Genomic DNA, 27,403 nt, shown 5'->3' with positions numbered 1-27,403 from the left:
TGGTAGGGTTGGAAGTGAAATTAGAAAACAAAAGATGCAAGGAATTCTTAATCTACATTTTAAGTTGCATAACGTTAAAGGATTTAATTTTATGTAGTTGACTGGAATAATCAGAATAAAGATTTCATTCTCCATATTGCTGTCTGGGGGTCCAAACAATATGGGTAGTTTCCATCACTGGCCAAGATCATCAGTGAAGATTGGCTACACATGGATCCATTTCAGATTACCATTCCTCCACCTCTATGAATCATGGTGCAGCTTCACCATGTGATATATCTCATATTATTTTTCCTGACTTTCAGGGTGCTTATTTCATACTATCCTTTATGCGTATGTATACATCATTCCCTGTTTGAAATTACAGGCTGGAAAATTATTCATACCTATCACACTAGATAACATATCACTATCAATACTCATTGGAATGGATTTCCACTGTTTCTCCTTTCCTCTTCTTAAGGGGAAGAAACTGCCTCTCATCATTTCTCAGAGACCACAATTAGACATTTGATTGTCCTTTTGGGCCCACAAGGATAAACTCACCATTCACCCACCCATGTCACTGCTTCTCACATTAGCACTGTGCAACCCATCAATTGGTGACTAGGATGAGTTAACCATGTGTGCAATTGACTCATAAGACAGCATTATTATCCTGAACATTATCACAGCAGTGCAGACAATTTTAATTTCTGAACTTAAGAACGGAATTTAATGAGCCGTGAATAAAGTGCCCTTCAATATAAAATCAGAAGCGTTATTCAATTTATTTGCACATAAATTATTGAATCATGCTGTAATATAATGAACAGCATGTTTGTTTACTCACATCGAGGAAGCTGACGTCAATGTGCAAGTCGATGTCCACATCATCAATTGCTCCATACTCCCTGAAAAAGAATAGTTTAAATGAATGCCTCCAGAAATTAATCAGAGCTATCAAATTTTGTATTATTAACAAAGAGGTCAGTAGATGTGGTTACCAGTGGTTGGGAAAATGACTTGGCTCGTAACACCCATATTTAGAAAGCTGTGAATCTCCACTTCGTGACTTGACCACATAATCTAGGCTGACAATCCAACACAGTGCTGCACCATCCCTTAAATAAGCTTTGAATCATAGAAACACTAGTGTAGAAGGAAGCATTCGGCACATTGAGTCTGTATCGACAACAATCCCATCCAGGCCTTATGCCCATAATCCGATATGTTTAACCTACTAATTTATCTAACCTATGTATCCTGGGACACTATGGGGCAATTTAGCATGGCCAGTCATCCTAACCTGCACATCTTTGGGCTGTGGGAGGAAATTGGAGCACCTGGAGGAAACCCACTCAGACACAGGGAAAATTTACAAACGTCATACACACAGTGAACTAAGCCAGGAACTGAACTCAGGTCCCTGAAGCTGTGAATCAGCAATGCTAATCAGTGTGTCACCTTGCCGCTTCACTGTGCCACCGTGCTGCCTCACTGTGCCACCATGCCACAGTAAAAGCAAACCCCTATCAGGTTGTTTAGCTGAATTAGTGAAAGATCTAAGTTGAAGAAAAGAAGATTGATTCCCTTTGTGATCTGTCAACATGCTTACTAAATAAACATTTACCAAAACAAATCCACTGGTCATTCTCTCTGGGATCCGTTTCTCATTAAAATAGTTTCCAACATAACAGTCACTGTGCCCAAAAATAATTCACTGTGAAGAAATTGGTTTTTCAGTGATAAAATAAGGTACTACACAAGAAGACTTTGAACTAAGTTAGTTTCATATAGAACCTTATATCTTTATTATGGGATTGGAGTATAAGTGTGCAATTGTCCAGGGCTTTGGTAAGACCTGACTTGGAATACTGTGTAGAATTTTGGTCTCCTCACCGTATGTACCATGCAGAGAGTGCAACAAAGTTTCATTAAACTGATCCCTGAGATAAGAGGATTGCCCACTGAATCGTAATCAAGTAGACTGGGCCTATATTTTATAGAGTTTAGGAAAATGAAGTGTGAGGTTGTTAAAACATATCATAATTTCAAGAGGCCTGATTGGATAAATATTGCTTATCTGGCTGGGGAGTCTCGATCTTGAAAACCCCATGAAGTCCTGGCAATAGAATTTCCCAACATTGTGGGTCATGTCTCTGCCAGCTCTTTGGAAGCACTGTCCAGTTTAGTCCCACACCAAAGTTCTGCTTTAATGCCTCTTTAATGTTTGTTTTGAACATAAGCCTGTATGTGGTATTGTATCAAATGCTTTCTGAGATTCCATATATATAACATCTACTGCACTATACTTATTGACCCTCTCTGTTACTTCAGAAAAGAGCTTTATCAAGATAGCGAGATGTGGTTAGGCTTTAACAAATCCATACATCCATCCTTAATAACCATGCTTCTCCAAAGGAGAACCAATTTTCTCTTTGACAGTGATCTCAAGTAGTTTTCCCATCACTGATGTTAGATTGATTGTTCTTGAGTTAACAAGTTTCTGTCTCCTTTGCAATGCTCCAGTCCTTTGAGGCCATGTCCAAGGATGAGTGAATGATTGTTGTTGGAATTCTGTTATTTCCACCCAAATTTCCCTCAGCAACAGTGTTTTCTTTTATTCATTCCCACATAGAAAGGATAGCAGAACTAGAGGGTACAGCCTCAAAATAAAGGGGTGGGGGGGGGCAGTTTAGATCAGAGATGAGGAGGAACTTCTTCACTCAAAGGGTGGTGAATCTCTGGAATTCTCTGCCCATTGAAGTGGTGGAGGCTACCTTCCTGAATATATTTAGGTCATGGGTAGATAGGTTTCTGATAGACAAGGGAATTAAGGGTTATGGAGAGAAGATGGGAAAGTGGAACTGATCCACTTCAGATCAGCCATGTTCTTATTGAATGGCAGGGCAGGCTCGAAGGGCTAGATGGCCTACTCCTGCTCCTATTTCTTATGTTCTTCTGTTCATTTGTGGGTCAAGGGTGTCACTGGCTGGCCAGCATTTATTGCCCATCCCTCATTGCCTGAGGGCAGTTGAGAGCAACCACATTGCTGTGGATCTGGAGTCACATGTAGGCTAGACCAGATTTCCTTTCCTCAAGGACAGTAGTGAACTCATCCCATCTGGACAAGGTGGCTTGTTAATTTTGATGCAAACTTATTTAGCACCTCCTTTCTATCTATTTTTAGTTGATTCAAAATCCTTGTTGCCCCAGCGGTGCTTTACCCAAGAAATGTCACATTTTAGTTGGTTATTCAGCCAGAGATGTAACAGAGCCCAGCTAAATTTGTTTTAACCTACTGTGCAGCAACAACCACTACAGGTAAATGATATTTCTCAATTTCTTTTTGCCTCTTCACACAATCACAAATTCTAATCCTCGCCTCCTTCCTTGATTCACTGCTGTTAGTTCCTGCCAAGACTATTCCACAAATACATTTTTCAAGATGGTGGTGATTCATGTTTGGAAAAAGATGTCTTATTCCAGATTATTAAAGTTCACTCTAAACTTGCAACAGCCTTCATTCTAGGTAGATGATTTCAATCTGTTAACTAAATTACTTAGGAATGATACACATGTGGTCTGACAATGTCACTTGGCAGCTCTATGGAAAATGCAGAACTATTAAGGCAGCCTAACTTCACCTTTCAGCACGTATTAATTTTTCCTGATTTGCAGAATCATGAAAATCACAGCACAAAAGAGAGACCATTTAATCCATCACCTCTGTGCTAGCCCTTTAGCCAGTACTCCAGTTCTCCACTCTGTAGTTCTCGACTGAATGATGTCTATATAGTTGGCTCATCCTAAATTGTGATTTTACTGTTGTTCAGAGAAATAATCTTTATTAGATACCAGTGAATATATTTCACATTGCATGCATTTTTTTCTTCTATCCCAAAGAACTTGTCAGCGTCCTCTTCCTGTTTCCTGCCTCCTAATCTTATGTTTGATATGGTGGCAAAGGACCTGTGAAGGTTTTTAATGGTAGATCAACACCATTAAAGTCACTGAGGATAGAACTTAATTAACCATGGAGCTTTGCAATCAGTTAATTGTTGTCAAGGATATATAACCCTTGAATTCTTCAGCACAATAATGGACAGAATTATGATGGTAATAAGGGCTGGGTCACTTGATGAAAGTCACATCATGGACACTTTTAATATGGATGAGTAGCTCTCTCATGGCATTGACAGTTTTATAAGAAAAGGAATGCTATGCAAAGTAGAATTAGCAGGGATATCCACTTAATAGCACCGTCAGTGTCTCAGGGAAGGCAGCATTAATTGACTAGCCTGAGTGCCCTGAGAAGACGGTGGTGAGCCACTTTCTTAACCCATTGCGTGAGGCCACTGATAACAGGTGGCAATGGTGGGGGAGAATACTGAGCGGTGGAAGCAATCTGTGGGCCCCTCCTTATTGAGAGCTTCAAGTTTCAAGGTGCCCAGGTCACCAACAATCCGCTCATAATTAAGAAAGCCCACCAACGTCTCTACTTTCTCAGGAAGCTAAGGAAATTCAGCATGTCCGCTATGATTCTCACCAATTTTTACAGGTGCACTGCAGAAAGCATCCTTTCTACAGCTTGGTATGGCTCCTGTTCTGATCAAGACTGCAAGAAACTACAAAGCATTGTGAACGTAATCCAGTCCATCACACAAACCAGCCGCTCATCCACTGACTCCTTCTAACTTCCTGTTGCCTTGGAAAAGCAGCCAGCATAATCAAGGACCCCAGACATTCTCTCTTTCACCTTCTCCCATTGGGAAACAAATACAAAAGTCTGAGATCACGTACCAGTTGAAGTTGACAACCTTTTTTGCCATCCAGTGGCTAAAGCCTGAAACTGCAGAACCAAATGCTGTCAAATTAATTGGAAAATCCTACTAAAAATGCAATAGGGAAGAGGTGTCATCAAGTTTTGGCAGAAAACAAACATGGCCAATATCAACAAAGATTCTAATATAATTTTAGAACTGTAACAGTTTGCACTGCATTGATATCTGTCTGTAATCTTCAGTTGCCAATCTCTAGGAAGTAATGACTTTTGGAATGAGAATTAATTGGCTCAGGATAAATGCAATATGTTTCCATTGGCAACTTGCCTGCATGTTGGAAATAATACCATCGGCTGTGTAAAACAATTTATCTATTTGATAGCAAAGTCCATTAGTGATGATAGCGTTAACACTGCAATGAACCAATGAATCAGCTTTGGTGCATTTGTCATGTCCTATGCGTGTTGAAGCGGAACATTTAACTTGCAAAGGTAGCTTTGAATCTTTTGTGCTGCTTTTTAAAAAAAAATTTTTGCTGTCACAAGTAGGCTTACATTAACACTGCAATGAAGTTACTATGAAAGTCCGATAGTCGCCGCTCTCTGGCAGCTGTTCGGGCACACCAAGGGAGAATTTAGTATGGCTAATGCACTTAACCAGTATGTCTTTTCGACTGAGAGAAAATCAGAGCACGTGGAAGAGGCCCACGCAGACACAGTGAGAGCGTGCAGACTCCGCGCTGACAGTGACTCAAGACAGGAAGCAAACCCATGTCCCTGGCACTGTGAGGCAGCAGTGCTAATCACTGTGCCACCGTTGTGCCCTGCATGACTACTGGCACTGAGAATTGGGCTTTTATTTCAGGACCAATTGACTATGACTAGGTGCCTTGAACAAGGCATCGAGAGTTTCAAGTTTTTAGGTGTTCAGGTCACCAACTTGTCCTGGTCCCTCCATGCCAACGCTATAGTTAAGAAAGCCCACCAACATCTCTACTTTCTCAGGAAACTAAGGAAATTTGGTATCTCCGTTACAATTCTCATCTACTTTTACAGATGCACCATAGAAAGCATTCTTTCTGGCTGTGTCACAGGTTGGTTTGGCTCCTACTCTGCCCAAGACTACAAGAAACTACAAAAGGTTGTGAATGTAGCCCAGTCAATTATGCAAACCATCCTCCTATCCATTGACTCTGTCTGCACTTCCCATTGCCTTAGCAAAGCAGCCAGCATAATTAAGGATCCCACACACCCCAGACATTCTCTCTTCCACTTTCTTCCTTTGGGAAGATATACAAAAGTCTGACATCACGTACTAACCAACTCGAGAACAGCTTCTTCCCTGCTGCTGTCAGACTTTTGAATGGACCTGCCTCGCACTAAGTTGATCTTTCTCTACACCCTAGCTGTGACTGTAACATTACATTCTGCACTCTCTTGTTTCCTTCTCTATGAACGATATGTCTTGTCTGTATAGCGCGCAAGAAACAATACCTTTCACTGTAGGTTAATGGATGTGATAATAATAAATCAAATCAAATGATTGTAACACTATGTTCTGCACTCTCTTGTTTCCTTCTCTATGAACAGTATGCTTTGTCTGTATAGTGCTCAAGAAGCAATACTTTTCACTGTATACAATAATAAATCAAATCAAGTATCAGCACCATATATATGGCATCAAATGGTGATACAAAACTAATGTCACTACTCACCAACATGCTAATAATAATCCCGATACTTACAATTGATCAGAAGAGTGCTTCCTAGAGGCATTCATTATCGTGAAACTATCTGGTCAACCTGCAGTCGTCAAAATACAAGTACGTTCAGGAGCTGACATATCCTTGTTGGGCATTAATTTTGGTTTAACCAATATTCTGACAAGATGGGGGATGCATTTAGCCAGCAGCCCTGTGGAGCTACAGAACCAATTCATAAGTGGCTGGGCCTGATTCATGGTGCTTGGCTCCAAGCCAAATTCAAAGGACCAAGATGGATCTTTGTTCATTCACATCCAGACATGAATATAAGAACTGTGCATTAAAGCTTCAGCTTTTCCTTGTCACCCCCCGGGGTTTGGATATTATATTTCAACTTCACTGTCTGGTTAGTTATGTGGCCCAGTAGACTCCTCATTGGACATTTCCAATTTTCATCCTACTAAAATCAGTGGATTCAATAACAGAAAGGCAATTTGCTCAGGTACTTTACTAACGAAGAAGCAGTGTTAAAAATTACCCTTACAGCTAGATGGCTGTTTCCATAAGCAAACTGAGTTTATCATGAACTAAAGCTTCTTCAAATTGTGCATGAATCACTGTACTGTATGGAATAGTGAAGGCAATATCCCATACTTCTGTCATATTGTCCACTCCACCATATTATTCCACCCTTCTTGAAGGTGGAGAAAAACCACTTTTGTTTCATTCAGGGGATTTGCTGCCCATCCCCCATTGTCCTTTGAACTGAGTGACTTGTTTGACCACTTCAGAGTCCATTTTAAGAGTCAACCACATTGCTGTGAATCTGGAATCACTTGTAGGCCAGACCAGGAAGGATGGCAGATTTCCCTCCCTGAAGGGCATTAGTGAACCTGACAATCAACATTGGTTTCATGGTCATCATTAGACTTAACTCCACATTTGTATTGAATTCAAATTTCACCATTTACCATGGTGGGATTCAAACCTGGGTCTCTGGATTACTGGTCTAATGATGATACCATGGTCTCTACTTGGGCAGCACTGAACAGTTTGCTCCAGTTTTGTCTTCGACAGTTGAAGCAGGAAGTCAAACGTCAGAGTGAAATTCTGAAAATACAACCACCAGACTGTTTTAAATAAGGTCAGAAATCCCCTAGCCGATTTCAGTAACTTTTGAGTGACAGATCTCATTGGCATGAAAGCTCACTCTCAGTGTGCCCACTTTGAGCCCCTCAGCTGCAGACATTGGAACTCAAGAGCACAGAAAATGCCAAAGAAGTTCATAGCTTTTAAATACATCCTTATCCTCCCCTCTTTATGAACAATTTCTCCTCTGTGGCCCATCCCTGTGGAACTGTTCTCTCACATTGTTTGCATTCTTACTCGTCCTGTCATTACCTCTGCATTCAATCCACTGCCAACTTCTATCTCTGGAACACTGCCCATTTCTGTGCTCCCCGATTCCTACTGCCCCTGAAAGTCTCAGACCCATCCTTTCTCAACACCCTCCAGTGCTCCACACGACATAGACACAATCTTCATGGGCCCTCCATCAGCTGCAGCCTATCCCATTCAAATTCCACTGGCTCAGCACACTTACTCATGCTGATGCGCAGTAAATCCCACTGCTTCGTTACACTGCTCTATCCTTTTTATTCCTCCTTAAAACCTACAGCAATAGTTATTTTAATCACCATTGTTAATCCCATCCTTAGCTCTAACTCTCCACTTTGGCAATTTTTCTATGCCATGGAGAAGATGTAAATATGAGCTGGTGTGCATCTTCTTTTTGTGAAAATTTTCCCCATCAAGCCATCCATGAATAGTCCAGGGAATTGCAAATCAGGCATTGGTGTTTCAGGAAATTACTGGTATAGCCTTGTACCAGTTCTCAACTACCAAGCAGAGGAGCAGGATGAGGCAGCCATCACAAAAAGGAACTTGGACAGAATAGCAAGGTTCAGTGACCCCACAGACTTTGTGTATTTGATACGTATTGAAGCAATGAAAATAAACAACTCATTACAGAGGTTTTCCATTCAATATGATAACTCAGCCTCAAATGCAATCAGCTGTTTATAATATGTATATGCATATACTGGTTGCAGATGATAATGATGCCTCAGAATAATCAAATCTTCACACAAACCTCCCAGAAACAAAATGGAAACAAATTTATCTTGCCTAAAATTACACAGGATAAAGACAGAAAAGTTTGAAGCTGTGTCATTTTATTGGTACCATTTTAACCATTTTGAATATTGACCGGAAACTAAGAATATTATGCCTCAGAGTGCAAGAACTCTACACAAGTTTATAAAGCCTCCAAGAGGTTCAGTGGAGCCTTGGGCACTTTGTAACATTGATTTGGTAGTTCACTGGAGTTATAAACTTGAGGTCTGATGACCAAGCAGCATGTTGCAGGGATGTGATTCCAGAGTCAAATGCTCAAATTTTTGTTTTCATGCAGAAACCATTTCGCAGTTCTCTCCTTTTTTTTGTATGACTTTGGGAGCAGAAGCTGTCATCACAATTTTAATGTCAAGTCCCTAACCAGCCCAATATCCTTCTGGACAGCAAGCGTAACCTTGGTTTTCACCCTCAAATCTTGAGCTGGGGGCAAGAGTTGCTCTATAGTTTGGACAGAGTTTCTGGAGACCCAGCAGATGAGGCTTTGAGATGCCACCTATACATCAGGTGGCCATATCAGCTATGTCCAGTCTGTATTCTGTTAGGGATTGTCCACATGCTCTAGGAAATTGAAACCTGGTTTGTTGAGATGTTGACCTGGAGACAATAGGTTGGATTTTCACTGAATCGCGACGACTCAGGAACACACTGAAAATGAAGGCAGAGACCGGATTCAGGGATTCCCGCCTCTGATCCAAGGCTTTCTGATTTTTGGGAGTGCCTTTTAAGAGTGCAAGTTGGTTCAGGTCAAAAGCATGCACCCAGAACCTCTGACCTCGTTGGCTCTGTTGCAGGGATAAACATGTCCTACTCTTCCACTATTTTTATGGAGAAGGGTCAGCTTTTCCAACAATCATTGTTTTTAAATTTATTATTCATTTATGGCATATGGGTGTTGCTGGCTAGGCAAATATTTATTACCCATTCCAGATTGCCCTTGAGAAGGTGGTGGTGAGCTGCCTACTTAAACCGCTGCATCCCCAAGGTGGAGTTACATCCATGGTGCTGATGGGGAGGGAGACCAATGATTTTGACCCAGTAACTGCGAAAGAAAGGTGATCTATTTCCAAGTCAAGATGATGAATGACTTGGAGGGGAACCTCCACATGATGGTGTTCTCATGTGTTTGCTGACTTTGTTCTTCTAGATTGTGACATCCATGAATTTGGAAGGTGTTGCCCAAGGAACCTTGGTGAGTTCCTGCTGTGCATTTTGTAGGCAGTCCACACTGCTGCTTCTGTGCACTGGTGATACTGGGTGTGAATGTTTCTGGATGGTGTGCCAATCAGACACATTCTGGATACTGTTGCATTTCTTCAGTGTTGCTGCAGTGGCATGAATCCCGGTAAGTGGAGGTAACTCCACCACACTCCTGACTTGTGCCTTGTAGATGGTGGGCTAGCTATGGGAAGACATGAAGTGAGTTACTTGCTGCAGGATCTCTGACCTGCTCTTGTTGCTACAGTATTCATTTGGCTAGTCCAGTGCTGTTTCTTATCTGTAGTAACCCCCAGCATGTTGATAATGGGATATTCAGTGATGGTAATGCAATTTAATGTCAAGAGGTGATGGTCAGATCCTCTTTTGTTGGAGATGGTCATTGGCTGACACTTGTTTTGACATGAATGTTACTTACCATTTGTCAGCCCGAACATGGATAATGTCCAGGTCTTGCACTATTTGGGCATGAACTGCTTCAGACGAGTCATTAACGGTACTGAACATTGTTTGCAGATGACTGCACATTCTCACTTCTGATCTCATGATGGAAGGAAGGTCATTGGTGAAGCAGCTGAAGATGATTGGGTTTCGTCCACTGCCCTGAAGAACTCCTGCAGTGAGGCTTTGGAACTGAGATGACTGACCTCCAATCACCTCATCCATCTTCCTTTGTGTTAGGCATGACTCCAAATAGCGGAGGGTTTTCCCCTGATTCCCACTGACTCCAGTTTTGCTGGGGCTCCCTGATGCCAGACTGAGTCAAGTGCTGCCTTGATGTTAATGGCAGTCACTTTCACCTGATCAATGGAGCTCAGCCCTTTCGTTCATGTTCGAGCCAAGGTTATATTGAGGTCAGGAGGTTAGTGACCCTGACAGATCCCAAATTGAGCATCAGTGAGCAGTTTATTGCTGAGTAAGTGCCGCTTGATTGCACTGTCAATGACCCCTTCCACCACTCCACTGGCGATTGAGAATAGACTGATGGGCCGGTAATTGGCTGGGTTGAATTGTTTTTGTGTTTCGGACATAACCTGGGTAATTTTCCACATTGCTGGGTAAATGCCAATGTTCTAGTTGTACAGAAATAGCTTGGCTAGGAGAACAGGATATTCTAGAGCATAAATCATCAGTAATATTGCCAAAATATTGTCAGGGCCCATAGCCTTTGGCGTATCCAGTGCCTTCAGCTGTTTCTTGCTATCACATGGAGCGACTGACATCTGGAATGCTGCCAACCTCTGGAGAAGGCCAAGATGGATCATCCACTGGTTAAAGGGACCTTTGAGATGTTGTGAACCATGAGAAACCCTTTAATTGGTCAGTACAAAGGTGCTCATCACCTTCCCACCAACCACCCTCCACCACCCCTCCCCCGACTTCCCCATTCTAAGACATTTCGCCAAACAACTTCTATGGCCCGTCATGTCCCCATGCCAAGCTGTGCCCTTCTGGCCCATCATGCCATGCTATACACCTCCAACTACTTCTCATGGTCCTTCATATCCCAATGCCAAACTGTGGCACCTTCTTGCTCATTGACATCGAGGTTGGATGGAGCATGAGATGGCATGGATGGGGCATGGGGAATGTGTGAAGGTGTGTGAGATGAAGGTTGTAAACCTTTCTGTTTTGATTTTAATTGGCATTAGTGCTCCAAGGCAGGCATTGCTAACAGCACATCTCAGCACCCTACAGTTCCAGTAGCTGCCTCCATACATTTACCTTGGTTCAGCTGGCCTGACTCCAGCCTGCATCTATCTCTGCCACTGCCCTGCATGGCAAGGAGCCCTCCCACCCACAACAGTAAGGAAGATCCTTCTTTTGTGGGGCATATTCCCCATGGATAGGCAGGAATTTTCCCAGCTCTGGGCTACCTACCCCAAAGATGAAAATCCAGGGCAATGTGTTTACTCAGAAGGGTATTTTCTGCCCAAGCTTTCCTCCAGGTTTCATTAGTGTGTGGAGCTGGAAATGTTTGATTGGTGCCCAGAGTCTTGTGACGAGCTGATGGTCTTGAAGATCTCTATGGAAGGGGAGGTCCACATTGCTGCTAAAATGAGTTATTTCTCCGCAAGTTGCTTTGTCCCATCAGATGAAAGGAGATATTTATAGCACTGGTTACAAATGGAGTGGAATTTATCTCAGAATTCCAGAGATTAACCTCATTACTGAGTGAAGTTGTGTGTCAATGAATTTTTGTAATGACTTAAGGCCCACATTGGTGCACAGTACACAGCTGTTGAGAAGACCAGAGCTCTGGTGCAGATATGAAGGATGGAGGCGTTTGCACCTCACCTTGCATGGTGAAATGGCGGATGATGTTCAATCATGTCTTGGTCTTTTTGACATGATGATGGTAAGTTAGAAAGCAGTCAAGGGTCACTCCAAGATAAGTGGAAGAGAGCTCATGCCATAGTTTTTTTTCACAGAAGGCAGCATTCAAGGTGATACCTGCCTTGCAATTCATGTTTTTGCAGAGAAGTGTCTTTATTTTGTGAGTTCATCTCATCAATATCACACAGACAGAAACGACTTGGGGAGTTCTCTTTTTCAAAGCTACCATAATTATAATGCTATGTGGAATTGATTGATGGTATAGGGCTATGTTTAAATAATTCACATATAAATATTAATGCAGCAATGGAGCTTTTTCTGCATGTCACACAAAGCACCAGTGCTAGCAACAGAGTTATTATTTATGCACACCCACACACAGCTGCTTAGATAGGAGCACAGCGATTTTTCTACACTACTTACAAAAATACCCACTCAAATTTAATTTAAAACACCAGCATTTGTACCAGCCTTTGACAAATTAATGATAAATTGGTGGAGACATGAAAAAAACAATCAAAATGCAGCAGCTCGCCACCAAGGAACATTTTTTTTAATGAAAGATAGTCTTATCTTTTTATTTATTTAATGATATCTATGCAGGAAACTGCAAATCAAGTTATAGATGCACTAAGCATTAAATGTTAGAAAAAGCAGACTGCAGTGCAAAGAGGCAATCTACCGAAGACCCTCGTGACATGACGTAAACATGATATCAGACACCGGCATATGAATTCTCTGTTCACAATATTATTATAACACTGTAGTCACAAAAATGAATAAATGCACATCTCATTCAAAAGTGCTTAAGTCTTGTTCAATACTTTCACTGTGATTAGTGTTGAATCCCATTCAAGATGCACTGATGAATTTGTGCTCCTTTTATGGAACCTCACCTAGAAGCAATTTGTGACAAAGGTTTGTATCTATTCATACGGATCAGAAATTGTGGGAAACACAAGTCTAAATCCCTAAAGCACTTAGCTGTTGATCAAATCTCATCAGGAGCAAAAATTCATAATTTTACCCCTAATAGCTTTTACCTGGTTCAATAGGCACACACATACCCATTCTCCAAAATCTCATCCAAGCAGCTGAAACTGTGCTCTCAGGCATGACTAAAGGCTAAGTAAAGATGATGTCTGTATGAGATTTCTGTTATTTAGTGTAACCAAGATGTTATTCAGTTTCAAATAAACCTCGTTAAAATAGAAAACAATGCAATTTAGTGCAGAAGTCAAAACACGTTCATTACTAACAACTTATAAACTGGAAATACTTGTAGTCACAGAATGGTTACAGCACAGAAAGAGGCCATTCAGCCCATTGTGTCAATGCTGGTTCTCCAAAGGAGTGATTCACTTTGTGCCACTCCCTGCCTTTTGTCTGTAGCCCAGTCGATGTCTCCTTTTCAGATAATGACCCAATTCCCTTTTGAAAGTCTCAATCGGTGCTGCTTCCACCACACTCTGGAACAGTGTATACAGATTCTAACCACTGACTACATGAAAAATGACTTCCTCAGGTCACCGTTGCTTTTTTATTAATTACTTTCAATCTGTCTTCTCTAATTCACAATCCTTCTACTAATGAAACAGTTTCTCCTCATCTACTCATTCTAAAGCACTCATGATCTGAATACCTCCATCACATTTCCTCTCAACCTTCTCTTCTCCAAGGAAGACAGTTCTACCTTTTCCAATTTGTCTATGTGATTGGACTAGAGTTATCCAGTGGGATTTTATTATGGAGGCTGAAGTCCTGCTGCTGGAGCAGAAAGTGGGAGACAATTCCCCAGTGGGATCCAGGGAGGCATATTCCTGATGGGTGAAAATTAAATCAGCCACTGAGGATGCCGTCCCACCTAGGGATGGTATCCCATTCCCAAGAGCGATGAGCCCAATCAGAGGTCCAGCAGCTCTGCACTATTAGCTGCTCCACCACTAGTGTAGCCACAACTGAGCCTCCACTTGCAGGCAGATACTGCATTGGCACTGAGCATTTTCACAACCATGTGGGGTCTGAGGATGCAGTGTTCCTCCATGGATCATGGAGTGCCCAAGGAGTATCCCCTGCCAGAGCCCACTGAAAGATTGGCAGGTTTCACTAGATGACTTCCCCCCTCCCCCCACAACTGAGGTGGGAAGTGGCCCTTAAACGGCTACTCATATGATTTGACTGACTTTCATGTGAGTGGACCACCTGACGGCTTTTTCACTGCTCGCAACGTTGTATGTTGGTGGAAAGATATCAGGCATTCTCCCTGTTGCTTTCCTGCATCATTTTGCTAGCTTTACTGTGCCACTCCTCCCAGACCATCACCAATTTCTGGGATAATTGCAGCTAATATTTCAGGCTGATGGTCTTTCACCAGAGCTGGATTCATTGCGATATCAGTAACTAAGAAAGTGGTTACTAGGTCCTTCTCATTAATTGATGAGTGATAATATAAGAGTCTTTAAAATTATCAGTCACTATTTTTTGGTTGTTAGCTCAATATTTCAACCAAGTGTTTGTGGCAGGCACGTCACTGCATCTTATTGAGGGTTGACACTATTGGAAACTTTCAGAATATTGTTCCTAAATTAAGAACTTATTTGCATAGGGAATTACAAGACCCTGCCTCCAGAATTTTATTTGAAAATGTTTATTCCTCTCTACAGCAATCCTGGCAAAGCCCCAAAAAGAAACAGTAACTTAAAGTCTCAGTGGAGTTAGTGAAATTGGCATTTTATAAAGAAATACATATCATTTTACTCTGTATAACAAGAAAATACTTTTTGCACTTTCCTTCCCCCATAGGAGTGTGCTCATCATTCTAACTAATCTTAGTTTCAAGACTTCTTGGCAAATTTCTTTCATTAGAGCATAAGAAATTGGAGGAAGAGTAGGACGTTTGGCCCCTTGCATTATGGCTAATCTTCACTCTCAGCTACACCTTGCACTATTCTCATATCACTTAATTTGTCTGCTTTGAATATGCTCAACAATGGCTCTCAGGAGAAGAGAATTCAGAATATTCATAACCATTTGAGTGAAGGCATTTCTCCTTACCTCAGTCTCAAATAACTGACCCCTCATTCTAAGACTGTGATTTTTACTTCTAGACAGCAGCAAAGCATCCTCCCTGCAGCCATGCTGTCAAGCCTCTTGTAAGTGTTGCATGTTTCAATGGGAGGTGAATAGTTACAGCAAGGCAATTGTTGCTTAAGATGACAGCCTCAGCTTATGTGAGGGAGGAGAATGACATTAGCTCAAAATAATTGGAGCAGGCAAGCCTTATACAGTTCCTAGACAGTCAGTGAGTCACCAGAGTCTTGAAAAGCCTGTTACTTTTGGGTTCGACTGTGGCAGTGGCATGATGATTTTTATGATGCAGATTGTACAATAAGTGACTTGAGAATCCTATCTGGAAATTATTCCTGACCAGCGTGTGCAGACTTCATATGAGAATATGATCAGGTGCAGTTGCTGCCCACCCCCTACCCCCTCCTCCTCCTCTCAACACCACCACATTGTTTAAAAGCAAATTGCTGCAGATGCTGGAACCTGAAACCAAAAGAGAAAATGCTGGAAAACCTCAGCGGGTCTGGCAGTATCTGTAGGGAGAGGAAACAGCTGACGGTTTGAGTCCAGGTGACCCAACAAAGGGATGATCCATCTTGGCCTCTTCCAGAGATCCCCTGCATCATCGATGCCTGTTTTCAGCCAATTCAATTTTCTCCATTTGATATTAAGAAAGCACAGGATACTGCAAAGTTGTGGTCCCTGACAACATTCCATTATTAGTATTGAAGACTTGTGCTCCAGAACTTGTCATTTCTGTAGCCAAGCTGTTCTAGTACAGCTAAAGCACTGACATCTACCCCACAATGTGAATAATCGCACAGGTATGTCCTGTCCACAAAAGCAAAACAAATCCAATCAAGTCAATTACTGCCCCATCAGTCTACTCTCAATCATCAAACTGATGTAAGAAGTCAACAACATGGCTATCAACAGCAATTAGGGATATACAATAAATGTTGGCCAGCCAGCAACACGCATATCCCACCAAAAAAGTGGCATTTACACACAATGACCTGATCACTGATGCTCAGTTTGTGTTCCACCAGAGTCACTCAGTTCCTAACCTCATTAAAACATTAGTCCAAACATAGACAAAAGAGTTGAATTCCAAAGATGAGGTGAGAAGTGACTCTCCTTGACATCAAACAGTATGTGACTAAATTCGGCATCAAAGCGCCCCAGCAAAACTGGAGTCAATGGGAAACAGGAGAAAGCTCTCCAATAACTGGAGTCATACTGAGCACAAAGGAAGAACGTTGTGGTTTTTACAGACCAATTATCTCAATCCCAGTACATCACTGCAGGAGTTCTTTGGGGTATTGTCCTCAACCCAACCATCTTCAGCTACTTCATTAATGACCTTGCCTCCATCATAATGTCAGAAGTGAGGGTGCCATTTGATGATTACATAATATTCATCACCATTCATAATTTTTCAAATACTGAAGCAGTCCATCTCCAAATGAGGCAATACCTGGAGGACTTGGGATGATAAGTGGCAAGCGCGTCTCTAGTAAGAAAGAATCTAACCATCTCCATTTGTTCAATGGCATTACCATCACTGGATCCCCCAATATCCGTATCCTGGAGTTCACCGTTGACAAGAAACTCAAGAGAACCAGTCCTGTAAAACTGTGGCTACAACAACAGGTCAGAGATTGTGAAATCCTAGAAACACACTTCCTGACTTCCCAAAGCCCGTCCACAATCTACATGGTATAAATTAGATGTATGCTTGAACACTTTCCATTTGCTTGGATGAGTGTGACTCCAACAACACTCAAGAAGCTCAACACCATCCAGGACAAAGCAGCTCACTTAGATGACACTCCATCAAGCAATTTAAACATTCATTCCCACTGCACAGAGATAGAAATATGTACTATATGCCTTGATGTATCACAGCAATTGACCACTATGCATAGCACTTTTCAAACAAGCAGCCCCACTCATCTCGAAGGATAAAGACAGGAGCATCACCACCAGCAATTTCCCCTCCAAGCCACATATCATCCAGGTTGGAAGTATATCACCATTCCTTCATTATCAATGGGTCAACATTCTGGAACTCTTTTCCTAATAGCACTGTGGGTGTACCTACACCACATGGACTGCAGCTATTCAAGAAGGCAGCTCAATGCCTCTTTTTCCACAGGCAATTAGGGGTATAAAACAAATGTTGGCCTTGCCACATCCTTGAAAGAATAAATAAAAACATTAGATTGATCTGGATTTAGCTCCAGGACCTTCGAGTTATTAAATTGGTGCGCCAAGGACAAAGGTGCAGGAATTCTAAAATGGAATTGCCAACCATGAACCTGCCCTCAGAAGTTTAGCTTCCTGCTGACTGGCATAGATATCAGCCAATCAGCCCCACTGCGTTTAAATGAAATTAAGCGGGTAAAACTTGAGAAATTGGCCAATTTACTTGCTTTCCCTCCTCAGTTCTGAAAAAAGTAAGTGGTGCAAAGAGGCAATAGAGGAACTGTTGTGATGGGAAGACGACAATGGAAAAATGTTGTCACCCCTCCCCCTCAGATACTCCTTCACTAGCAACAGGTCTTCAGAATTGTTCATGCAATGGCATCCAGAATTCATATTGTTACACCTTCAGGAGACTTGTGTTCTAAAAATGAATCCATGATTTTAATTCCTGCATTCAATGCCCCATTGCTGCACTCAAACAGGGAGGAACTACCATTGGGAATCATATGTTTGGGATTGGTCCTAACCCAGGATAATGTATATGGTCTTAGTGTGTCTGGATAGCGGGCAGAATTCCCACACTAATCTGCTTGCGGAGGAGGGAGGAAATCTAGGTGGACATGAAAATGTTCACTGGTAAAATTCTGGTTGCTAAGCAATGCAACCCAGTAAGATTTAGCAAATCCAGAAGGGGATTGGATGGTGTGGGTGGAATGGGGGTGAGGGATGTGGGGCAGGAAGCAATATCTGAAATAGATTTAAATTATTCTCTGCCCAGGGCAATTTCCAATGGTGAACCTCTACCCTGACTTCAAGAGAGCACTTCAATCTCATTAACTTCACAATCTTTTCTAAGCATCACAGATCTAAGATTTATGGATTAAAAAAATATTCAGGCAATTAAGATAAGGAACTAATGCCCATAGTGGAGAACACAAAAATATGAAGAAAAAATGTATAAAGAGACATCATCAGGACAGCGTTGTGATGAAAACTTGGATTAGCTTAATTTATTTTCTATTTGCTTTAGGTTTTTCATTTAAACGGAGGCATCTGCTGATTGAAGATTAGGATTTACAGAGTGCCAATACATTTTTCTCAATTTCCCTTCCTTGTCCTCATTGTGTTAGTTTTTAATTAGATTGCAAATGCTTCTGCTGTGAATACATATATATAGATGTTTCAGATTTTTAAGGACTTTTTTAAGGATTAATGTCTCCTTTTAATCAAACATTTCAACAGTTGGAATGAAAACCTCTCAGGATTTAAAAGAAAACATATCAAGAATCATATCAAGATTCGGACTCAATTAACATGAGAAACTGTAGAGTATACAGTGTGTTAGATAAATGCTCACAGGAAATATTCAAATTGGAGTTAACAGAAAAAAATCTCACGGCCCATTAAAGCATAAATGTTACTGCCAAAAATAGGAAATATTCCACAAGAATAGATACACAGTATAGATGGCTGTGTTTTCACTCTACCTGAGTCAGATCATCTTTGGTAACAAATAATAGCTTGCCTTTCACACAGTGTAACATCCCAAGGAGCTTCACACACAAGTGCAATCAAACAAAAATGACACAAAACCAAAGGAAGAGATGTTTGGACAAATGGCAAAAAGCTTGGTTAGGAAAGATATATTTAACAAAGAAGGATTGAGAAATGTGTTTTTATGAGCAGGAGGGCAGGACTGTGTAATTTACTAGCTCCACTAGTTTGCAGGTTGCACCATTTACTTAAAAGTTTAATTCACTCACTGAAAGTCAATTATTTATCTTGCTACTCTTAGATCAAAAATAAAAGTAATTTCAACCAGGCTTCTTTCAATTAAAATCCCTCTTCTTTAAAAACAAATTACAAAAACTAGTTAGCACACAATTTGACTCTAGAAGTATCTGTCCCTTCTTAAAAATAATTCCAGCACATACATACACACAAACAAACAAAGGATAAACAGATGGGGTCTCTGCAGAGATGTGCTTTATAACAGAATGGGGAAAGTTTGCAGAGTTTCGCCACTGTCTATCTGGAGCTCCCTTGTATGAAGGCAGGGTTCTGGACTCCTGCAGATGTCTGGGAATTCCCACCAATGGAACCTCTGGGTAGAGGACAACAATTCTTCTCATCTTAGCTTTTGATGCTTCAAAATGCGAACAAGCTGTACTCAGATGAGAGTTTTGTGGCAGCAGCTTGATAACCGCATATGGAATTTCTGGCCAGGCAGAGGGAGCGTGAGTTAGGGCAGCCGTCTTTCACAGCTGACACCCCAAAGCACACCGATTTCCGAAATTACAAGTTCAAAATTTAAAGCTTGTCTCTGCCATGTGATTTCCAGTAAATCACTAGCCGTGCTGGTTTTATCCCATCAGTTAAAGTGATTGCAGTAAAAATCAAACAATTGAGTCTTCCTCTTCAAGTATGATGCTGGTCAGATGAGTTCTTGGAGAGGGCTTGTCTGTTCACAGTTCCAAGCTGAACTCAACCATTTTTTAACAAAAAACTCCACGTCAACATCCAAGCGTCCAGACAATGCAATGAATTTCCATACATTGAAAGAAAAATCCAGTTCTTCAAGTTATGGACTGGAATTTCCCAATGTCAACGCCCCATCACGGCTGCCAGTGAGAACAGAGAATTTGGTGCTCAACCAAATTTTCATTCACTGCAGCAGGATCAGAGAATCCCAGCCACGGGCAAGGCCGGAGAATCCCAGCCACGGGCAAGGCCGGAGAATCCCAGCAACGGGCAAGGCCGGAGAATCCCAGCCACGGGCAAGGCCGGAGAATCCCAGCCACGGGCAAGGCCGGAGAATCCCAGCCACGGGCAAGGCCAGAGAATCCCAACCACGGGCAAGGCCGGAGAATCCCATGTATGGTTCTGCCAAAAGCATAAAGCCAAAATAGTTTAGGGAGAGAATTCTGGATAACAATTGCAGCATTGCGAGATATACACTGATATTAGTATCACCTGCCGATGGTCAGTGAATGCATACATGAAATATGTTGGAGTTCTGTACTCTAAAAAGTCTCAGAAGATGATTGTGATCCAATTTTAGGAAGTCTTATAAAACAACTCCAAACTAACTTTCAGTTGTATTCCTAACATTTAAAAACAGCTTCTGTCATTCGCATAGAGTCAGAATTCCTGCAGTGCAAAAGAAGTCTATTGGGCCCATCAAGTTTGCACTGTCTGACAGAGCATCTTCCCTAGGCCCTATTCCTGTAACTCTACATATTTACATCACTAATTCTAACCAAACCATCTTGGGATACTAAAGGGCAATTTAGCATGGTCAATCAACTTAATCTGCACAGCTTTGGACTTTGGGAAGAAACCAGAGCACCCAGAGAAGACCAACGCAGACATGGGGAGAACATATAAACTCCACACTGACAGGCACTCAAGGCTGGAATTGAATCCGGGTCCCTGGTGCTGTGAGGCAGCAGTACTAACCACTGTGCCACCAGGACACCCTGCTCTCCTGACATTTTACAACAGTAAAAAAAAAGGTATTTCATTTCTTGTGGTTTAAATCACTGCTACATTACAGATTTGAACCACAGTTACACAGGCAGGTACATTTTCTCATTGAATGCAATGACCTCAGCACTAAAATTGCATGGGGATGACCGAATGCTTATATTAAATTGTGCTCAGTTGATAGCTAATTTTTAATCCTCTGAAACAACAGAAGAGGTGAGAATATTATTTCTGGTGCTTACTATTGAAAAAAAACCTGCACAAATCTGAGGAAGTGTGCTGACAGTTCTAATGAATTTTAAGTATCGCTTTGCAGTGGTGGAGTTAGACTATCTTTGATATGACGTTCAAGCAGGGTCCATGCATAGTAGAGGTAACCATGCTTATTCGTGGTGTTCTCTTTACTCCTGCCTTTAACACATAGGTATCAGATCAATGTTCAGTACCAAAGTTACACTGCTATTCTACAATCCAAGCGTCTTAGAAACCATTTGCATTAATGGAATAGCAATAATATAATGGCAACCAAAGGCACAACACTTGTAATGGTGAACAGCTTCCCAAGTACATCACCAGCTGCAGGTCTAACAATCTGACAACAGATGTATTTAAATGGAGCCGCCATATACACTCCACCCTGCGATAATTGCCTTTTCAGCTGTCTCCCCAAATAGCTTGATAAAGAGGAAATGCTGACTCCAGAAAGATTTAAAAAAAATACATATTTGAAGAATATCTGCCGTCAGGCAGTTTCTTTTTCTTTAGATCTCCTTTATGTCTATTTTCCTCAACGTTCAGCTACTCAGCCATTTCAATCAGCCCAGTTGGCCCTGATCTTTTCAAGAAATGAATTATGCTTCATTAATCAAGCAACAGAATAAAATCCCCCACTTGGTTGAGCGAGACACTCAACTCAGCAGATGCTCCATTATCGCATGTACCATAAACCGATAAAATATCTGAGATTGGTGAAATTGTTGACTTGGGGTAAAGTAAATTTAATTGAAATGTTATTGTACATTTTGAACATAATTCCATCTACCTGCATGCTGCAAGGTCAAATTTCTAGATCCATGTGTTTATACAAAGGAGCAACTCAAAAGAATATTTTTGCCAAAAACAATTATCAGTGAAACTAATTTTTGATTGGGTTTTATTTAATCAATGATATATTTGAACCAAAATTCATATATCATGTTATTTGTTCTTTTCTCTTTATTTGTGAAACATGGCCTGCCATGTAGCAACGTGTTTTAAAATTTCCAGCATTTATTGTTTGCAACATTTTCTCTTTGAACGATGATTCTGCATGTTTGTGCCAAATGCAAGACTTTTAATTGTGGTGTGTGTTAATTGGATGATATAATTAGATATTACATGTCAGCTCAACTCAGATATTATCACTTTTGTACCTGAGATAAATATGTCCCACGATCTGAACACATAATCTAGATCTGCACTTCAATACAATGAGGGAATGCTATTATCAAAGATGTCAGACATTAAGTCAAGGCCCCAGCTGTCTTCATGTGGATGTTAAAGAGTTCTTACATTGTTTGGCCATTGTCAAATGCTGGAAAATCTGCCGTCCTTACCTGGTCTGGCCTACATTTGACTCCACAGACAATCAGTTCAAGAGCAACTAAGGAATACCCATGTCCCATGAATGAATTAAAACACCTCTTACCTCAAAAGTCACAATCAAAAATTGACTTTTTTATTTATTCAATTTCCTTTTGTGATAAAAATCATACCTTGCATCATGCAAAAGAGTATTTCAAATTATGTTTGGATTTAGAATGCTATGGGATTTAAAAAAATATGTGGAAAGGTTCTATAGAAACATGTTCATATGAATTCTGACTATTTCTATTACTTTAGTTTGTTTAAATATGCAATTGTATTAACTAAAGTGTACATTTATTGACAAGTATTCACTTTTCCCTTATGTACAACAATGACTAAATCCTAGTAATTAACTATAACATGATAGTATGCTAGAAACTACACAACATGAAATCATTAGTGCAATGTATAACATCAAAGCTAAAAGTCACAGGGCCCAAATTTATAGAGTAGGTTCCCCACCAGGAGATCAGCCCGATCAACCAGCTTGGCTTCTTTTTGTTTCATAAGATGTAGGTGTTGCAGACAAGGCCAGCATCTGTAGTCCATTCCTAAAGAAGGTGACTGTGAGCTGCTTTCTTGAGATCTGCAACTGTGTGGTGAAGGGATTCCCATGGCGCTATTAGGTAGGAAGTCAAGGATTATGAACCAGTGATGATGAAGGCACATGATAGAATACCAATAACTCAGGTTTGTGTAATTTGGAAGCGAACTCACAGGTGGTGTATCCATATGCTTACTACCCTTGTTCTTCTAGGCAGTAGAGGTAGTTGGTTTGAAAGAAGAAATCTTGATGAGTTTCTGCAGTGCATCTTATAGATGACATACACTGCAGTCATATAGCAAGGTGACTTGGGACTTCCTTCACTGTCACAAAATCCTGGAACTCTTTTCCTAATAGCACAGTGGGTTTACCTACACCAGATGGACTGCAGTGATTCAAAAAGGTGGCTCACCACCATCTTCTCAAGGACAATTAATGATGGTCCTGCCAGTGACATTCACATCCCATGAGAAAATAACAAAAAAAATGTACATTGCGTTTTCCTGGGTAGCGCTGAACTCCTTAAGATGCACTCATCCAGCCAAATGATTGGCATGTTATTTTCAGGTACCCCTTGTACTGCTCCTGCCATGTTTTCATCCACTCCTTGCAGAACCAGGGTTGATTCCTTGACTTTGTGATAAAAGTAGAGTGAGGCATATGCAGAACCATGAAGTTACAGTTTGTGGTTGAATAAAATTCTGCTGCAGCTGATGCCCCAGAGTGCCTCATGGGTGTCCAGCTTTGAACTACTTGATGTGTTTTGAATCCATCCTATTTTGCATTGTGATAGTGTCAAACAAGAGGATGGATGCCAGAATTTTCCCGGCATGTCCGCCCAAGGTTTGTAAGATCACGCTTGAGGCCAACGAAGAACGCCGTTCTGCGGGCCTCATTCTGGAACTGGCAAGCTGGTAAAACCAGGGCCAGAGGCAGATGTGGGTGGGAAAGATGCAAGTTTTATTGTATGGACTATAGTCAACACTCTGACTCGTCATGGTCCACGAATGATGTTGGAAAGAGACTTACTTCCCTCCTCCACAAAACACTCCTCATCTCCCTTTAGAGGCTTTGCATTCCATGGCCAGTTAAACTTGAATATAATTATATTGAAGTGACCAACTCATTTCCTGCAAACAAGTTGGCTGCCCTCCCCTCATCTCACCTCCATTTAAAGATTGAAAGTGAGCAGGTTGCAGGCAAATTTGAACTTTTTAAAAAGATCACATCCTGCCTGACCTGAATCCATCTACTTTTTGCCGCTAAAATTTTTCCCACAGAATTAGCCACCATTGGCTTCAAGACTGATTTAAACACTATTCAAAAATTGCAAAACAAAACAATAATCTGGCAGTTTAACTTCTAAGCTGGCCTTCACTTTCATAATTTTTTCCAATATCTGAACGTTTGATAATTTGACATTGAGGATAATTCAACATTGAGGGCCGAAGGTACTGTGCTGTACTGTTCTATGTTCTATGATTACATTAACCGCGGCATTCCACAGACTTTACTGCATTCTCCCTGTATTTGCAAACATTATTGCTGCAGTTATTTGCTTATAAATTGTACATCATCCCCATATTCGCAAACATTATTGCTGCAGTTGTTTGCTTATAAATTGTACATCATAAGTCAAAGTAAACACATTCTTAAAATATTCCACATCTGCAGTGCAAATAGTTGCAGAAGGAAGTTTGGTTCCTATGTGGATTTACAATCAAACCCTCTTGGTCCCAAGGTGACAGTGCTACCTACAGCGTGAAGAAGCATTTTGCTGAATCAGCTGACGCCTCAGGGTAAACAAAGGAATAAATATTGTATTACAATCATAAGTTACGAGTATGCCCATTGTGCGATGAGGTGATTCAGTATGAGATCTGACCATCTTATTGGACGGGTTTTTATGGCCTCGCTCGTCCCAAGACTGTAAAATCCCACCCAAGGTCAATGGATCTTCTCATTGTCCACTTCTCGCCTGCTTCAATTCCTGTAGTGGGTGGGGCAGTTAAATTCTGGCCAGCGTCTTTCGCTCTCTCTCTCTCTATACAATAGGGATGTCTGCTAGCACTGACATAACTGCAGGTACAGGAAACTACTCACATTTATCATACTAGATTCCAGGAACAGGAGCTGAGAGAGGCAGGCACTATGATGGCGAGATCACATGTTTGATAACATCACCATGCACTGAGAATACCCAGAACATATAAATGCATTACCAGGCAATGACCATTTCCAACAAAAGAGAATCTAACCACCTCCACTTGGCATTCAATGGTGTTACCATCACTGAAATCCAACCATTAAAACCTTGGGGGATACCATTGACCACAGACAGAACTGGACTAGCCATATAAATGCTGGGGCTATGAGCAGGTCAGGGGCTGGGAGTTTTGCATTGAGTAACACACATCCTGACTTCCTTTTGCCTGTCCAGCATCTACAAGGCACAAGACAGATGTGGATAGGAATGGAATCCTCTTCACCTGCCTGGATTAGTGCAGTTCCAACAACACTCAGGAAGCTCAACACAGTAAGAGGACAGTCATGCTGTGATAATATTACGGGACCAGAGGCCTGAGATAATGTTCCGATGAAATGCATTCAAATCCCTCTAGTGCAGCTGGTGGAATGCAAATTTAATTAATAAATCTGGAATTTAAAACTGCTGAACCATGAAATTATCAGATTGTCAGAAAATCCCATTTGGTTCAATAATGTCCATCAGGGAAGGTATTGCGGCATGCTTACCAGGCCCGGCCTTATGAAATTTTAAACCCACGCTATGTGGCTGAATATTAATGGGCTAACAAGCCAGTCAATTGTCCCAAAACTCGATAGGAAGTTCAGTAAGCAATAAAATTGTACAGACCACCTGGCACCTGCTAGGCACAAGAAATGACAATTGTACACCAAGCCTTGTCAAGCTGCCTGCAAAGTCTTCCCACTAGAATCATAGAATCCCTACAGTGCAGAAGGAGGCCATTCAGCCCATCAAATTTGCACCAACAACAACTGCACCCAGGCTCTATCCTTGTAACTCCATGTAATCCCCCTGACACTAAGTGGAAGTCCTACCCAGACTTGTTCCCGTCAACGCCAAGCATTTACCCCACTAATCCCCCTATCCTACACATCTTGAGACACTAAGGGTCAATTTAGTATGGCCAATCCACCTAACCTGCACACCTTGGAGTGTGGAAGGAAACTGGAGCACCTGGAGGAAACCCACGCAGATGCGGAATGCGCAAACTCCACACTGACGGTCACCTGAGGCTGGAATTGAACATGAATTCCTGGTGCTGTGAGGCAGCAGCGCTAACCACTGTACCACCAACTAACATCTTTAATTCATTCAGGGGATGTGGGAGTCACTTGCTAGGCCAGCATTTATTACACATTATTAGTTATCCTTGAGAAGATGGTGGTAATCTGCTTTCTTGACCTGCTGTAGTCCAAGCAATGTAGATATATCCACATTGCTGTTAGGAAGGGAGTTCCAGGATTATGACCCCATGAAGTGAAGGAACAGTTATCTGTGGTTTGGAGGGGAACTTGCAGTTGCTGATGTTATCATGTATCTGCTGCCATTTACTGCAGATGTATCTGCTAGGTTGTAGAGTTCATAGTAATAAAAGATGCTGTCAAAGGAGCCTTGGTGAGTTGCTGCAGCCCATCTTGTAGATGGTACACACGGCTGGTGGACAGAGTAAATGTTTACAGTGGTGAATGGGGCGCCGATCAAGTAGGCTACTTTGTCATGGATGATGTCTGCATGGATAGAGTCCAGCATGTTGCTGGGCTCTATCCATGCAGATAAATAGAGAATATTCCATCATACTCCTGACACGTGCCTTGTAGATGATGTAGACAGACGTTGGAGAGGCAGAGGCTGAGTTACTCGCTGCAGGATTCCTAGCCCCTACCTGCACTCAGAACCATAGTACTTATGTTGTTGGTCAGTTTCTGATCAAAGGTAAACTGCACAAGGTTGATGATGGGGCTTTAATGGTGGTCATGCTATTGAATATCAAGGAATATCTTGTTGAAGATGATCATTGTCTGGCCCTTGTGTAGCACACAAATGTTACTTGCCACCTATCTGCCCAAGCCCAAATATTGTCCAAGTCTTGCTGCATTTAGGCACATGCTGCTTCAGTATCTAAGGCTTCATGAATGGTGCTGACATTGTGCAGGCATCAACTGACATCACTTCTGACCTTACGATAGAGACAAGGTCATTGATGAAGCAGC

At 41.5% G+C, this 27,403-nt stretch overlaps 1 protein-coding gene across 1 annotated transcript in view; it reads right to left on the bottom strand.

Moving 5' to 3' along the window:
- Positions 1 to 27,403, bottom strand: part of parp8 (poly (ADP-ribose) polymerase family, member 8) — a 377,525-nt gene that overhangs the window by 116,863 nt on the left and 233,259 nt on the right. The window contains exon 8 of the mRNA XM_080185528.1: positions 833 to 893. Within this exon, the coding sequence (XP_080041654.1) occupies positions 833 to 893 (61 nt within the window). The remainder of the gene's footprint in view (positions 1 to 832; positions 894 to 27,403) is intronic.

The sequence above is a fragment of the Carcharhinus amblyrhynchos genome, chromosome 1 (genome assembly GCF_965287045.1).
Source record: "Carcharhinus amblyrhynchos chromosome 1, sCarAmb.v2.hapA, whole genome shotgun sequence".
Classification (NCBI taxonomy): Eukaryota; Metazoa; Chordata; class Chondrichthyes; order Carcharhiniformes; family Carcharhinidae; genus Carcharhinus; species Carcharhinus amblyrhynchos.
This window is presented reverse-complemented; position numbering and strand designations above follow the sequence as displayed.